This window comes from Cricetulus griseus, chromosome 3, assembly GCF_003668045.3.
Source record: "Cricetulus griseus strain 17A/GY chromosome 3, alternate assembly CriGri-PICRH-1.0, whole genome shotgun sequence".
Classification (NCBI taxonomy): domain Eukaryota; kingdom Metazoa; phylum Chordata; class Mammalia; order Rodentia; family Cricetidae; genus Cricetulus; species Cricetulus griseus.
This window is the reverse complement of record NC_048596.1, coordinates 59737275-59752776: the sequence shown is the minus strand read 5'-3', so window position 1 is coordinate 59752776 and position 15502 is coordinate 59737275. Positions and strand designations below refer to the sequence as shown.

At 54.3% G+C, this 15502-nt stretch overlaps 2 protein-coding genes across 10 annotated transcripts in view; both read right to left on the bottom strand.

Moving 5' to 3' along the window:
• Slc25a22 (solute carrier family 25 member 22) overlaps window positions 1–5267 on the bottom strand; it is an 8062-nt gene extending 2795 nt beyond the window's left edge. The window contains exons 1-5 of one of the 5 annotated variants that reach the window (XM_027408943.2): window positions 5136–5267; window positions 1676–1855; window positions 1427–1552; window positions 1121–1176; window positions 220–310 (exon numbers count right to left, since the gene is read on the bottom strand). In XM_027408943.2, the coding sequence (XP_027264744.1) occupies window positions 220–310; window positions 1121–1176; window positions 1427–1552; window positions 1676–1695 (293 nt within the window). In that variant the 5' untranslated portion in view covers window positions 1696–1855; window positions 5136–5267. Of the gene's footprint in view, window positions 1–219; window positions 311–1120; window positions 1177–1426; window positions 1553–1675; window positions 1856–2052; window positions 2129–2856; window positions 2947–4292; window positions 4315–5121 lie in introns of those variants that run through there. The other 4 variants (XM_027408947.2, XM_027408948.2, XM_027408944.2 and 1 more) reach the window with 4 other exon arrangements.
• A 679-nt stretch (window positions 5268–5946) lies between these two features.
• Pidd1 (p53-induced death domain protein 1) lies at window positions 5947–11953 on the bottom strand. 5 transcript variants are annotated; one of them, XM_035442104.1, is made up of 16 exons: window positions 11765–11953; window positions 10788–11173; window positions 9939–10352; window positions 9420–9629; window positions 9282–9336; window positions 8988–9189; window positions 8790–8915; window positions 8500–8679; window positions 8276–8423; window positions 8049–8184; window positions 7820–7970; window positions 7659–7734; window positions 7420–7538; window positions 7229–7342; window positions 6929–7128; window positions 5947–6625 (listed from the first exon to the last, which is right to left on the bottom strand). In XM_035442104.1, the coding sequence occupies exons 2-16, from the start codon at window positions 11095–11097 to the stop codon at window positions 6367–6369; spliced, it is 2700 nt and encodes an 899-aa protein (XP_035297995.1). In that variant the 5' UTR covers window positions 11098–11173; window positions 11765–11953; the 3' UTR covers window positions 5947–6366. The 5 variants fall into 5 exon arrangements, with proteins under 5 accessions (XP_035297995.1, XP_027264742.1, XP_027264740.1 ...); XM_027408941.2 differs by having other exon boundaries at window positions 7611–7734; window positions 11622–11950; XM_027408939.2 differs by having other exon boundaries at window positions 7611–7734; window positions 11670–11950.
• Between the last annotated feature and the right edge of the window lie 3549 nt (window positions 11954–15502).

Sequence of the window (15502 nt, the reverse complement as noted above, 5' to 3'; positions counted from 1 at the left end):
CCCCAGCCACTGACTCAGCAGCTGCTTTGCACCTCCTCACGTGGGCAGCAGGGAAGTGCCCGCCCTCACAAGGTCAGGGATGTTGAGCAAAGGGACTGAGGTAGAAGAGCCTCTGAGGGTCTGATACCAGCCTAGGGGACTGCTGGGTAGGGATGGGATTAGCAACACACCCTTCCTTAGGTCCCGGGCCCCAGCAGCCAGGGTGGCCGAGCCTCTCACCCATCCTTAGAGAGCTGATGTCTGAAGAAGTCATTAGCTGCCAGCTTGATGGCCTTCTCGGGGGTGACGAGGGTCAGGTTTACAGCTGCTCCTGTGAGGCATATGAGGGTCAGCTGAGGCTTGGGGGACATAGGCAGGTCAGGTGGGGACTGACTTGCTGGGTAGCTTGGGTTAGGGATGTTTTGGGATAGCACTTTGCTCCACGCTGGCAAAGCCCTGCCTGGCACTCCTTGGCTGCAGCCTCCTGCCCTCTCACCCACATATGGGCTTGTTTCGTGCCAGGCAGGCGGGAACCAGGCAGGATGGGGTAGCGCTGTGTCCTCCCTCCCTTCCCTGTTTGCCTTCCCCAGAATTCCACCTCCATCTGTCTCTGATTTTGGCAGAGCAGACCTCTCCTGGAAGGCAGTGAGGAGCAGGCCCCCAGAGACTGTGATGAGCCTCCTTCCTGGGGATAGGTGCTCCCACTGGTGGGAGCTCAGTGTGGGTCAGGGCTCAGGGAAGGGTGTTGAGGACTCAGAATCTGGGCAAATCCACCCTCAGGGATTGTTTTCTAAGCTGCTTTGCATAATGCCCCCTGCCCTACTCTCTAGGCACAGATGTGGTCCAGTCACATAAAGTAGTGTAGGAGATTTGAACCACTAAGATAGAGAAAAAGAAACACACCCTGCCCTGCTCTACCAGTAGGGGACAGGAGAGTGTTCAAGTGAGGGTTGAGATCCACCACCCCACAGAAGAAATCTCCTCAAACATCCAATTCCCCCAGCTCCAGGGTTAGCAGATGCCCCCATTGTGCTCGGGTGCACCAGCAACACATAAACATGTCTGTACTTATAAACCAAGCCCAGGCATGCATCCCTGACCCTACCAGCCAGACCCGCCTGTCACCCATCCCAAGCCTCACCCCTGTACATGCCGAAGTAGCCCTCAGAGCGGATGGTCTTGATGAGGCAGTCAGACCTGTAGCCAAGGGGATGCCAATAAGCTGTGGCCAGCTGGACCCTGGCCCTGAGTCAGGCAAGGGCAGCCAATGCTTTCTCTGCCCAGTGTGATATTCCAGGGCCCACAGAGAAGCCAAATACTCTGCCGGGGATAAACTCTCCCTCAGGTCTGCCCTACCCTGTTCCCCCTTCATCAAACCCAGAGGTGCAGGAGCGGCTATCAAAGGTGGGAGTTGTGCTCTCCTCCCTCCTGTGCTGTTCTCACTCACATGCTGGCATACATGCGTTGGCCATTCTGCTGGTTCTGCAGCCGTGTCTTAGCCAGGTCGATGGGGAACACACAGGTGACCCCGATTAGCCCAGCGATGCCACCATTGATGAGCTTGGCCGGCAGGCTGTGTATGCAGGGTCAAGTGTCAGGACTAACATCCTCAACCACAGGACAGGGGGATGGGGAAGTCATGCTGGGGAGGGAGTGAAAGCCAAGACTGAAGCCCAGGGTTTGGGGTCCCTCTGACCTGATCTGCTTATCAGCCATTTACACCAAGTGAAGCAGGAGGCTGACTCAGGCCAGGCGATGCAAGTGTAAGTACTGATGGGGAGGGGCTGATGAAGACAACGTGGGTGGCTGGCGGTGGTGGCTGATGGTGGGGGAGGGGTTGTCCTCACCTTCAGAGCAATTTCAAGACTCCTGCCACCTGAAAGAAAGAAAGGGGCAGAATGAGTGACAAATGGGGGCCTATCAGAGAAAGGAGCCTCCCCACCCACCAACCATCTCACAAGGGCACGAAGCCCCACACTCCCTAAACCCCATACTGCAGGCTGCAGCTATGGAAGTGCCCTGGGGGGTGGGTGAAGGAAGGAAGAAAGGGAAGCCACCCATCCCTGGGGCCACCTGGCTTTCCTTCAATGCCCTCCCCATGGCGTCCTCCCAGGCAGCTAGGAACTCACGCTCACACGCATATGCTCACGCACTGAAGGCAAGCTCCAGCTTTTAAAGGGCCAGGTGCCTTTTAGTGCAGTGGTACTTGAGACCCTGGACTTGAGCTGTGGTAACCAGTCCCCATCCCTAAGCAGAGGCAGCTAGCATCTGTCATTTTCAGTGGGATAGGGTGGTGGTGGTTTCTTCTTTGTGGTGCTCCTGGGCAGAGCAGACCTAGTTCCACAGCACCTCACTCTGGCTCATGGAGCCCCTTCCCATAGAGACGCAAGACCCCCCACCCACACTGAGCTGGTTGCCCACCTTCCTGTCCACTTCCCAAGGGAAGTGTTTCACTCCTAACAGACACAGGAGCCTGGGGATAAGGATTTAGGGAAGACGGGACAGGAATAAATGGCATGAGGAGGGAAGCGGTGGGATGTCTGTCTCCCAAGGCATCTGTGGCCGGTACACCCAACTCCCTTGGGGTGGGAGAAGGGCCCCTTCTATTAGCAGCGAGGATGGGAATCCTTTCGGGGGGGGGAGGGCTCCCCTGTGGGACACAATCATATAAACTAAGCTGGGGTGGGTTCCAGGAGTCCTGGTCCTCCCCTGTGTATCTCCCCGAGTCCTCAGAGGTCAGCTGTCACACACAGGTTAGTGTCCTCAGAGCTGCCACCTGGGGTCACAGACTTGTCTCACACTAAAGAGCCCCCACTGGACTTATGACCCTGAACCTGCTACCCACCTCTCCCCATACAAGCTTTGGGTTTTGCTCACCCTGAGTGCACCCCAGAGTGCGCACAACTGCTCCTCCACAGCTCCAGGGCAAGCAAGCTCACCGAGGAGATAAAGAGGCTGGCCAGGGGGAGGAGGCGAAAGGCTACAGGGATTGGCCATGGGGCGGGGCGGGGCGGGCCTGGGGGGAGGACTTTCTCTTTCACTTTGGGCTAGATGATAATCTCTGCAGCTTTGGGGAAAGGCAGAGAGGGGTGAGACAACTTCTGGGGGTCTGGGGCTGGGCCCAGCCTGGGAGCTAAAGAAGGGGTACAGACTAACCATGAGAACCATAGGGACCCCAGTCCCAGGCCACCAAGTTCTGAGGCCACTCAGTAGGTTTCCGTCTGAAGCCTGTGAGACAAGCACAGATCTGTCTATAGCCCTGGAACCCCAGGCATGGGACACCCTGTATGGACCTGTGAACATGTGCCCTTGAGAAATGGGTCAACACTCACTGTGCTGTGAGACCTGGGTGTACCCATCAGGGAACCTTAGGTTAGGTTACAAGAAGGTATACCTGTTCTCTGGAAAGAGCAAGGAAGGGATGCTTAACTATCAAAGGCCACTGCCAAGCACAGGCCCTGCTCACCTGGCAGGTCCAGAGGACATGGGGGCGGTACTCCAGGTGCCCTCTGCCCTCTGCCCCACCTCTGCACACCAGGGGCCCCAGTGGAAGAGTCCCTCCTAAGCCTGGTATGTGACAAAGGCCTGACCTCTGAACTGTAGTCTGATTTCTCCCTCCCCATACCATGCTCCAAATGTCAACTAGCTACAGCAGCTCTCCCTGCTGTCCCTTATCCATCATTCCCTTTGCCTCTGCCCTCAGAACAGTGAGCCTGGTGTTCCTCAGATGCTATCTCTCCCCACATCTGGAATCTGGGCACCTGGGTGTTGTTTGTGTCTGAGAAGTCAGACTATCTGAAGGTGGTAGGGAAGAGACAGGTAGGCACTGAGATCCCATGGGCTGAGTCAGCCCTGCACCCAGAACTAAACAAAACAGGCAAACACCAGACAGGAAAGTTGCTTAGCTGAGAATGAGGGGCTCTGCTGCCTGGAACAACAGGCAAGGGAACCCTCTGGGCTGTTCTCTCTCTCCCACCCCAGGGGTTGTTTTTGCCCCCCAACACACACACACACACACACACACACACACAGATTTCTCTGTGTAACCATGTCTGTCCTACAACTCCCTCTGTAGACCAGGCTTGGCCTCAAACTCAGATCTTCCTGCCTCTGCTTGGGTTAAAGGGCTTGTTACCATAGAAACATGACGGTACAGTCTAACCGCTGAGGATCCAGAGCTTTCTGCCTAGCTGGCCCAGGTTTCCCCAGTCAGGCCACAGGCCCACTGAGAAACATGAGTTTAGCATACAGAGGCTAACAGCTTCATACAGCTTTCCCCCACATTTCCATGAATGAAGCTGCCCATTTCCTACCTAAAAGAAAAGCAGCCGGGCGGTGGTGGCACTCATAGTCAGCACTTGGGAGACAGAGGCAGGCGGATCTCAGCTGAGTTCGAAGTCAGCCTGGTCTTCATAGAGAGTTCCAGGACAGCCAGTGCCACACACAGACCCCGTCTCTCAAAATAAAGAAGAGGAGAGAGGAGAGAGAGGAGAGAGAGGAGAGAGAGAGAGAGAGAGAGAGAGAGAGAGAGAGAGAGAGAGAGAGAGAGAGAGAGAGACAGACAAGAGAGAGCTGGGGCTGAGCCCGCCACCAGCGTGCCCCTCCCCCAATAGTCTCCCTCACCCCTTCCTCTTAGGGAGGTTAGCTTTGCCTTGCTAGCTAGAAGGGCTACAAAGAGGGCTCCACTGCGAGATGCCCTAGCGGGACCTACAAAGAAAAACCAGGGATGGGGCACATCCTCTGCTCCATGACAGATCATACCCTTTACCCCACGGTCCGGGCTGAGCTGCCCTCGCTATCTCCAGCCAGACGACACGGACTCTGACTATGAACGTGCCCACGCACGTCCACCGGGTTCCCACGTGAGCGGCGCCCCCACCCCGGCAAAAAAAAAAAAAAAAAACCACTTCAGTTCTGGGGTTTCCACACGGCTGGGACACGTGTGCAGGGAGCGCGCCCGGCAGCGCCGGGACCGAGCACGGCCTTCCGAAACACCCGAGAGACAGCCGGTTAAGGTACCCGCTGGTCCATGCTCTGCCGGAGACGCAGTATCTGAACAGATGTCACCCCTCCCAGCCACCAACACCACCCCTTTTCTCCCCGCAAGCCATCCAGATTTGGGTGGGCGCCACAGAAACTGACCGGCTAGTACTCACCACACGGCCGCCGCCGGGATCGCCTCCCCGCTGTGCCGCGCGCCCGGCCTGCACCTAAGCTGGGAGGCGCGTCTCTCGGAGGCGCGCCCGCTCCGCCCTAAACCCTGGCTGCCGTCGGCTCCCCCTCCCGGCAGGCGTGGCCACTGCCACCAGCCACAGCCTCAGGCCACCCTTGAGGGGGTGTGGGCTTTCTGGAGTATCCCTAGGCCCTCTCTTTGGTCTTCCCACCTCAAGCCGGGATGGAGACCAAGAACAGGTGGCGGGAAACCGTGTATGGTGTGGCCTGGGGGAGGTTTGGTCCCCAGATGCTCCTTAGACACCGCCCACGAGATCCCGGTGGGCAGAGCTACGCACAGTTCTGTCACAGATGACTTTGTATCCACACCTGCTGCAGGGTTACTATGTAGAATGGCTCCTCCCCCTCCCTGAGGAAGACACACTAGGGTCTAGAAATGGCTCACTGGGTAAAGGTGTTTGCAACCAAGCCTGATGACCCTGCAGAATAACCTCTGCAAAGTTATCCTCTGATACATAGACACACAATAAATAGCTTTTATTTTATGAATATGGATGTTTTCCCTGCATGCATGTCTGTGCACCATGTGTGTCTGGTGCTGTGGAAACCAGATGAGGGTGTCTGATCCTCTGGAACTTGAGTTACAAGACAGTTGTGAGCCCCCATGTGGGTGCTGGGAATTGAAACCCGGTCCCCTGGAAGAGCAGCCAGTGCTGTCTCTCCAGGTCTTCTCTGCACTCTTTTTTTTTTTTTTTTTTTTTTTTTTGGTTTTTCGAGACAGGGTTTCTCTGTGTAGCTTTGGAGCCTATCCTGGCACTCGCTCTGGAGACCAGGCTGGCCTTGAACTCACAGAGATCCGCCTGCCTCTGCCTCCCGAATGCTGGGATTAAAGGCGTGCGCCACCAACGCCCAGCCCTCCACCCTCATCTTAACGGGAGGACTTAGCATGGTAGGAAGAGTGGGCACACCCGGGGGCTAGGCTTTAGATCACCTAGGCACCCCTCCCCTCTATTCTATAAGTAAATCAATCTCTGAGGTTGTACTGGGAGTTGGAGGCTAGCTTGGGCTAGACAGTAAGACCTGTCTCAAAATAAACCAAGCTTTCAAAACCCTAAGGAGTTTTTGTATGCTGGAGCACTGTACCACACAGGTGAGGTAGAAGGATAGGGGAGGGGTTCTTCCCACTGGCCAACACAAGTCAAAGGCCAGCTGAGCTTAGGCCTGGGCAGACTCTGGGGTCTGTGAAGCCGAGGTGCCAGGCACAGTAGAGTCCTCAGGGGCCAGCCCTGTGCGCCGGATGCTGTCCTGATACTTGTGGCGGCCAAGCTCCAAGATGGCTCGCACTTCTTCAGCCACATCCTGCCTGTCACTCTGTTCCAGGGCCTGTACCAAGTGTCCCACAGCCCCAGGCTGTCCAGCCTGGCGCTCAGCCCAGGAGAAGAGCATGTGGCGGATCTGCCCATCCAGGTCATCCCTTGGAGCAGAAAAGAGTGGTGATGAAGGTGTTCTGCCCCGGACCACACACCACATACAGAGCCTCACTTTTCAAAACCGACCGAGTTCTTTGCTCCTTGGGCTAGTGACCAAACCTTCCTTTTCCAGGCTGGCATTTGCTCCACCTCCATCATCTTGAAAGCTTTCAGCTAGTGTGTGTGTGGGGGTGTGTGTGTGTGGGGTGGTGGTGGTGGTGGTATGTCTGTGTGTGTGTGTGTGTGTGGGGTTGGTCCTGAAGCTAAGGCTAGGAGTCAGAAGGCTTACTAGAATTCATGAGGCTCACCTGAATTCATGCCGGATACGCTGTAGCACACGGTAGGGCATGCCTAGGTTCAGGGCCACGGCTGGCCAGTCAGGACCTAGTCTCGAGGCCACACTCAGCAGGTTGCTTTGAGTCAGGAAACCAGTTTCTGCATCACCCAGGTTCAGAGGCATCAGGGAGAAGTCAGTCCCCTGCCCACTTCCCTGGGGCCCCCGAAGTCTCTGTCAGAAGGCAAGGATAAAGTAAGCTTGAACCCACCCCTCTTGTCTTTGGTCACCCTGGGACTGTGTCTCCTGTCAGCTCAGGCCTCTCCAGTCTCACCGGTAACTTGATGGGCAAGGTGGCCATCCACAGTGCATCTGTGCCCTTCCTCTGGCGGGCAGCCTCAGCTTCTTGAGGCACCTCCATGGGAAGTGAGCCCCTATAAAAGGATACCTGGGGAAGAATCAGGTGGGGTTCAGAGTTCTGGTCTCAGTCCAGGTACCTTGGGGGTTCCTAACACATCAGCCCACCTGGCCTCGAACAGCCTGAGCTTCCCGGTCCAAGGTTGTGGTAATGTACACCTCCTTTACATTCTTCAGATGTGAATAGAAAACAAAGCAGATCCTGCCATCCACACAGTCTGGACGGTCTGTGGAGGGGGTAAACTCAGTAGGAGGGGTCAAAGTGTCACACCCCAGGACGCCCTGAAGAAGAGACCTACCAGCATCTACATCAATGCCCCGCTCAAAGGCTGCAAAGAACTTCTCACCCTCAAACATCTCCACAGTATCAGAGGGTTCAGGGCCATGGTATCGATCCAGCAGACGAGACAGGGTGGCATCCACCTGTGGAGCACCCACAAGGACTGGAAGCCAAAGCTCTGTACCCACCCTAGCCTTCAGTCACCCCACTGCCTTCCCGCTGCCCCACCTTGTTCCGGGGCAGGCACTGCAGCAGGACCTGCTCAGGGTCCCGACGCCTCTGCAATGCAATGAGGTTCACACGGTGCAGTCGCAGCCGTTCCCAGGCCTTCCGGGCCAGGCCCCCCACACAGGTTTTGGTGGTATACCAGAGCCAGTACCTGCAAGTGCCAGAGTTGAGGTATGTCCATACAGATTAAAGGCAGAAAGGGTGCTGAAGAAGCTGTGGGGACACTGACCAGGAGAAGTGTGTGACCTGGAAGCGTGCATACAGGTGGGTGAGTTCCAGTACCACCTGAGTGGTGATGTCATCCCAGGTGGCTGCCGAGGGCGTTCGGTAGAGCAGATGAAGGTGGGAGCGGTCCAGACTGAAACCTAGACAGGAAATGGCAGAAGGCTGAAAGCCCTCTAAATTTAGTTTCCCCTTCTCAGCACCCATCTTTGCTCCTATAGCATGCAGCCTCACCTGTAACACCAGGGGGCAAGGGCAACTGCACAGTGACTGGTTGTAGGAAGCTAGGTGGGCCATTCTGTGAGAGGCACAGCAAGGGGCTCACTGATGCCTCTGCTTCTTCCAAGAGCGCTCTCAGCTCTAGACCGGCCATATGCACTACCTGGTCAGAGAACCATTTGAGTACCCTTCTGTATGCTGAGGCAACTCCTACCACCTTGGCACTGCCCTGACTATACCTGCATGGAGACTTGCCGGGGCTCTTCTGTGGCCCCAGAGGGAAAGGTGACTTTGACCTCAGGATGACCCGAGGAGCAGAGAAGTGCTCCCTCTGGCGGCAACAGGCAAGTGTTGGATACGGGGCGTAAAACGACAAGGAACCAGGAGAAGTGGGGCACCTGACATCGCGCCCAGAGCCTCTGGAACACATGGGAGGGTAGGGTCAGGGCAGGGACAGTGGGCATGGGTGGGTGGTATCAGGGCAGGCTGCTCCTGCCCCCTCACTCTCAAGGGCCTAGGCAGCTGTCACCTTGGGTGCCTCTTCCTCCAGGTGGGTCTCTAGGTCATTCCAACTGTTGTCACTCCGTGTCCTCACAACTACCTCACGGCAGCGACGGACTCGTGGGGGGACAAAGAGCAGCCATAAGCTCACATCCTGTCAGGCAATGGTAATGTGTGAGAGGGCCAGGCCTAGGCCATGTCTGCCCTCTACCCATCCTTGACATACCTGCTGGAAAGCCACCCCATGGGGCTGCAGCTCTAGGACACCACTAAGCAGGAAGTCATGAGGTCCCAGGGAGACCAGGTGGGGCTCAGGCAGCCACAGTCTATAGCGGATGGTGATGGGTGTGGTGGTGGCTCCTGCTGGGAACTGGAGGCGGACACCACAGGCCAGGGTCACAGAACAGCCATGGGGAGTCACAAGGAAGCTGAGTGAGGAAAGAGGTATGAGGGCAGGTACCCCGATGTGGCCAGGGAGACAGGGTAGACAGATGTCTTCTAGCCACCTTCCCACCGATACCTGTCCAAATCTGAGGTCAGGAATAGCCTGGGCATTTCTGGAATCGGGGGTACGTCTGCACAAGGGACAGGCATGTGGTCAGAATGATGAAATGCCTGCATCCTTTCATAGCCTGGCCACGCCCCTTGCCGAGCCTACCTGGGGGACTTAGGGGTGCTGGAGAGGCCTCACCCAGAGGGTTCCCCTGCAGGCGGACAAAGGGAGCGTCTAGTAGCTCTTCAGGCAGGTCCCGGAGCTGGTTGTCCCTCAGGTCAAGCCGAGTGATCAGTGGCAGGTGGGCCAAGCCAGTGGGCACTGAGGTCAGGAGATTGCTGTGCAGAACAAGGAGCTGCAGAGACCGCAGCCCCGCTGCAGACAAGTGCTGGCTTAGGGTTGGCAGAGGGCTACTCATGGTGGCCCTGGGCACCTTGACAAGACACTCACACTAAAGGCTTCAGGCTGTGTCACATGGTGGGACAAAGATGAATGTGAACTACCAGCAACCAAGGAGGCAGAAGCAAAGTCAAGGGGCCAGCTGGGAGCAGTAAAGTTTCATAGGCCAAGCCAGCCCCAAGACTTTAGGGCTACAGGGACCCACGTGGGAGTGGAGGTCTGGGCAGTGGCCGAGGGGCACTCTATATTAGCTGGTGAACCAAAGCTGGTACCATGGCTACTCACCAAGGGAAGCCGGGAGATTCTGTAGCCGGTTGGAGGCCAGATTGAGTTCAATGAGGCTGCTCAGGTCTCCAATCTCAGAGGGTATGGTGTCTAGAAGGTTCTCAGAGAGATCGAGACGCTGAAGGGTGGACAGGGACCCCAGTGTTGTGGGTAACCTTTCTAGGCAGTTGTGCCTCACAGAAAGGAAAGTAAGGGTGGGCAGGGACCCCAGAGCCTCCGGCAGCTCTGAGAGACAGTTGTGAGAAAGCAGCAACGCATCCAAGCTGTGCAGTTCCAGGATGCAGGTTGGCAATGTCTCCAGTCTGTTGAAGCTCAGGTCCAGATGAGCCAGGCAGGTCAAGTCACTCAGGCCAGCAGGCAGAGTGGTCAAGGTACCATGGAGGCAGGCACCCAGGGCACCCCGGCTCTGGCCCCCTGGAAGTGGGGGAGACAGCTGTAGCCCTCAGAGTTGGAGTCTTAGTTCAGCCCCGATTGCCAGAGAAAGCAGAAGGGAGGATGCTTCCCTTTGAAGCCAGCCACAGGGACAGAGAAAGACAGAAAAGCAGACAGAAAAGACCACCAGTTCATATCAGATGACAGTATCACCCAAGTACAACTGGGATCTGCAGAGACCCAACTGGGCACCTTCATTGTCCAGACTCAGGAGACAGAGCCCAGTCAGCCTTGCTTTGGGGAGGAAGGTGATATAGCTGAGGACAGGGAACAGGGGTGGGGTAGGGGTTCACCCCTGAGGTGCAGGGAGAAGAGAGGTCTGGAGTTAGGGCTGGGGCAAGATGGCCTTTGTGGACCAAGAAGCAGACTTAAAGCAGGGCTAGAGATGAAGATAAGGTCAGTAGTAAGGTTACTCACCTTTGAGGACCAGGGAGCGCAGGTGCAGCAGACTCCACGGAACCTGGGCTAGGGTGTCATCTAGCAGTCCGGGGTCCTCGTGGGTACTGAGTCGCAAGAACTCCACCCGCAGCAGCTCTGGGGGCTGCTGGGAACACAGGTACTGCAGCCGATGGCAGCCCCCTGGACGTATGTCCAAGTTCAACTGGTTCCCAGCCAGGAGAAAAGGTGCCCCAGGCCTGGAATCCACAGCCTCCACAGCGGGTCTTGCAGCATCCTCTGCAGTAGCGGCAGTTTCCTTCGACTCTAGCCCCTCCAACACTGTAGCCATCACCCATGGAAGGTCCTCGGGGACCAGACATGTCCCAGCTTGCCAAGCGAGCCTGCTCAGGCAAGGCTGAGAGAAGCTGCAGAAACAGGGGGAGGAGTGAGCCGTAGGGGGCCAGTTCCTTCTCGGATCAGAGTAACAATAACTCAGCCTCGAAGCAAGGAGCTCTTGAAACCACCCGCCCAAGAAACCGAGGTATAGAGCGGAGTGGCCACTGCAGCCCTAGGACCTACATCTGTGCTGTTAATGAGAACTGGATCTTTCCGCCCGGGAGGGGTACCAGGCAGGGAGACTCTGTGAACAGCTAGACAGAAGAACTCTGCTAGATCAAGGACAAGGGTAATATTGCATCGTGATCCCTGACACCACCTACAGGGCTGTTGTAATAAGGGTCCACCTTCAACCTTCACACTCATTAGTTTGGGGAGGACCCTCTTCCAGTGCAGGCTTCGCTGTGTATGAGAGAGTCAGCAAACAGTGCGAACCGGAGCCAAGAGGACTTTGGGGTCCCGGGGCTCGGATCTCACATTGCGGCCCCTAGAAGAGGCTCTGGCGCCACAATTCCCAATTCACACCTCCGTCAAATTGGGGAACGCAGAGAGGGGCTTCTTTGACGTGCAGTCACTTTGGTGCCGCCTCTGCAGTAAACTTCCCGCCGCCCTCTGAGTACCTTCCACGATGATCTCCGCGCCTCCACAGGCGCGCTCCACGCCGGCTTCCCGCCGGCGCGCTTCCGGGCGGGCAGCGGCTCGAGCTCCGCCCTTCCCTGCTGGCCAGTAGGAGCTCCCTGGAACTCTTGACTCCCGCCTCCAGTTCGGTTGCCCTCACTAGGGAGGCAGGCGTAACGCGTGGAAACTCACACTTTCAGACCTCCACAACCTGAGACCTGCTGTGGCACTGCATAGCCTGGGCCCCAAGTACATTCTAAGGCAGGGATTTGGGGGAGAACTTAGAGAATTATTGCACTCTTTGTTAAAAGCTAGAACTCTGAATGCCCGAAGTGCTGCTAGCACCAAGGGCTTCCTGTGAGAACCCTGTAGGACAGCCCCTCTCAACTTGTGGGTCGCAACCCCTTCGACAAACCTCTATCCTCAAAACATTTACATTATGATTCATAACACTGGTAAAATTAGAGTTATGAAGTAGCAATGAAAATAATTGTCACTATAACACGAGGAATTGTATTAAAGGGTCACAACATTGGGAAGGTTGAGAACCACTGAGTCTAGGACTTCCTTCCCAGGCTCTGCAGTGAATGCCAACTTGTTTGAGCTTGGATGCCCTCCTCACTGAACATCACTCTGGGTCAGCTGCCTAGACAGTGAGTGAGCTTTCTGGCTTTGCATCTCTGAATCCTGTGGATCTCACAAGAAAAAAGAAAAGCCAAAAAATAAAATAAAGTTGAGATAGGACATCTTGCCTAAGTCCTTTAATTGGCAAACATCAAAACCAACACTCAGCATCCTCAACAGAGTGGTAGACTGGGAATGAACAAGTGGAGAGTTTACACTCTATGTGATGGGCAGGCTCCCTGCTAGACCTCCCTGCTTCTATTCTTTCTAGCACCCTACCTCTTTTACACTGTTTCCATAAAGCTGCCAGGAGGATCCTTATAAAAACCAGTTCCAGGAGCTTAGTATAACTGTGCTCACCTGCAAACCCAGTACCTAGCTGAGATGGGAGGACTGCCATCCTGGGCTGCACAGCAAAACCCTGTCTCAAAATCAATAATTGTAGGAATATTACTTAACTTTAAACTTGTAATCTAGGCATGGTGGTACATGCCTTCAATCTGCAAAAGTGTTCTTTACCATTGAGCCATCTCTCCAGCCTTGCTGCGTTTTAGAGTTAAAAAAGAAAAAAATCGCACTCAGGAGGCAGAGGCAGACAGATTTCAGTGAGTTCGAGGCCAGCCTGGTCTCCAGAGCGAGTGCCAGATAGGCTCCAAAGCTACACAGAGAAACCTTGTCTCAAAGAAAAAAAGAAAGAAAGAAAGAAAGAAAGAAAGAAAGAAAGAAAAAATCACACCAAACTCTCTGAGTTTGAGATCAGCCTGGTCTACAGAGTGAGTTCCAGGACAGGCTCCAAAATTACAGAGAAACCTTGTCTCAAAAACAAACAAACAAACAAACAAACAAAATCACAACATTAAAAAAAAAATCATTCCCGGGGCTGGAAAGACGGCTCAGAGGTTAAGAGCGCCGACTGCTCTTCCAGAGGTCCTGAGTTCAATTCCCAGCCTGGTGGCTCACAACCATCCATTATGAGATCTGGTGCACTCTCCTGGTGTGCAGATATACATGGAAGCAAAATGTTGTATACATAATAAATAAATAAAAAGTCTTTTTAAAAAATCATGCCGAATATGGTGTCCATGTTTTTAATCCCAGCACTCTGAAAGTAGAGGCAGATGGATCTCTGTGAGTTCCAGGCAAGCCAGAGTTAACATGATGAGACACTGTCTCAAAATAAAACAGAAGTCTGGAGGAATGGCTCAGCATCCATACCAGGTATCTTAACAGCTGTCTGTACTTCCAGTTCCAGGGGAACTGGTGCCTTCTTCCTGCTTCTGAAGGCACTGCACACATGTGAAACACATAAAAACAAGCACACACACACACACATTCACATTTAAAAAGAAAAAACCAATGAGGGGGCTAGAGAGATGACTTAGCTGTTAAGACTACAGGCTGCTTTTGCAGATCTTGGTTTGGTTCCTGGCACCCACAGGGCAGTTCATAGTCATCACTAATTTCAGTTCCAGAGCATCTGGTACCCTCTTCTGACCTCCAGGAGCACCACACATACACATACTGCACATACATGCAAGTAAAATACATAAACTAAATGAATCTGTTTGTTTGTTGGTTGGTTGATTTTTCTTTTTTCTTTTTTTTTTTTTTTCAAGACAGGGTTTCTCTGTATTACTTTGGAGGCTGTCCTGGAACTAGCTCTGTAGACCAGGCTGGCCTCGAACTCACAAGAAATCCGCCTGCCTCTGCCTCCCAAGTGCTGGGATTAAAGGCGTGAACCACCAAAACTAAATAAATCTTTGTTTAAAAAAAAAAAAGCAAGAAAAATCACGATATACACATTCTATCTTAAACCATAGAATCCTTTTGTGATTCAGACTGAAATCCTACCTTGCCAGGTGGCTTCCCTACCTCACTCCAGCTCTATAAAATTCCTCAAGGGAGCTGGAGAGATGGCTCAGTGGTTGGGAGCACTGACTGCTGTTCCAAGGGTTGTCAGCTCAATTCCCAGCAACTACATAGTGGTTCACAAACATCTGTGGTGAGATCTGGTGCCCCTCTTCTGGAATGCAGGCAGAACACTGAATACATAATAAATAAATCTTCCTTTCTTTCTGTTTCTGCATTTATTTATGTTTGTATTCATGTGTTGGAGGACAACTTGTGGGAGGAACTTCTTTCCACCACCTGAACCCTAGGACGGAGCTCAGGCTGTCATGCTTGGTCACACGTGCCTTTTACACGCTAAACTGTTTCGCTGTTCTGTCCTGGGTAGATAGGGACAAAACGAGGCTGATAACTCAGGCTTCATCATTACCCAACGAAGGGCAAAGCAAGGAAGCCTCTCAGAGCCCGATGTAGAGGCACACTTTTGTTGTATTGTTGTTTTCAAGACAGGGTTGCTCTGCGTAACCCTGGCTATCCTGGAACTTGCTCTGTAGAACAGGCTGGCCACAAACTCAGAGATCTTCCTGCCTCTACCTCACGATTTCTGGGATTAGAGGTGTGCGCCAACACGCCGGCACTATTGGAAGAGGCAGGCAGACGGATCTCGGTGAGTTCGAGTCCAACATGGTTTACATAGAGATGTCCAGGAGAACCAGGACTATATAGAGAAACCCTGTTTTTTTATTTTTTTTTCAAGACAGGGTTTCTCTGTGTAGCTTTGGAGCCTATCCTGGCACTCGCTCTGGAGACCAGGCTGGCCTCGAACTCACAGAGATCCGCATGCCTCTGCCTCCCGAGTGCTGGGATTAAAGGCGTGCGCCACCAATGCCCGGCGAGAAACCCTGTCTTAAAAAAAAAAAAAAAAAAGATAAAGAAAAGGAAGTCACGAGATATGGCGGCAGTCACTAAGCGCCAGACAGCTTGCTGACTTTTCCCAGGCCATCTAGACAGGGGACCCATTGGGCCCAGCCCGGTTCGGAGGCCTGGTGCCCAAGGCCAGGAAACAGCCCACACACCCAGTTTAAACTTCCAAGTCAGCTAGGCCTCATGCAGCAAGAGAAAGCTGAAGGGGCGGGACTTCCGGTGGCAAGGTCCACTCTGACAGCGATGCATCATGGGACTTGCAGTTCGCCTTGAAAGTTACGGCTCGGGCGGGGCCTCTGCACTGCATGCTGGGAGCTGCAGCGCCGCGTGGCATGCTGGGAACG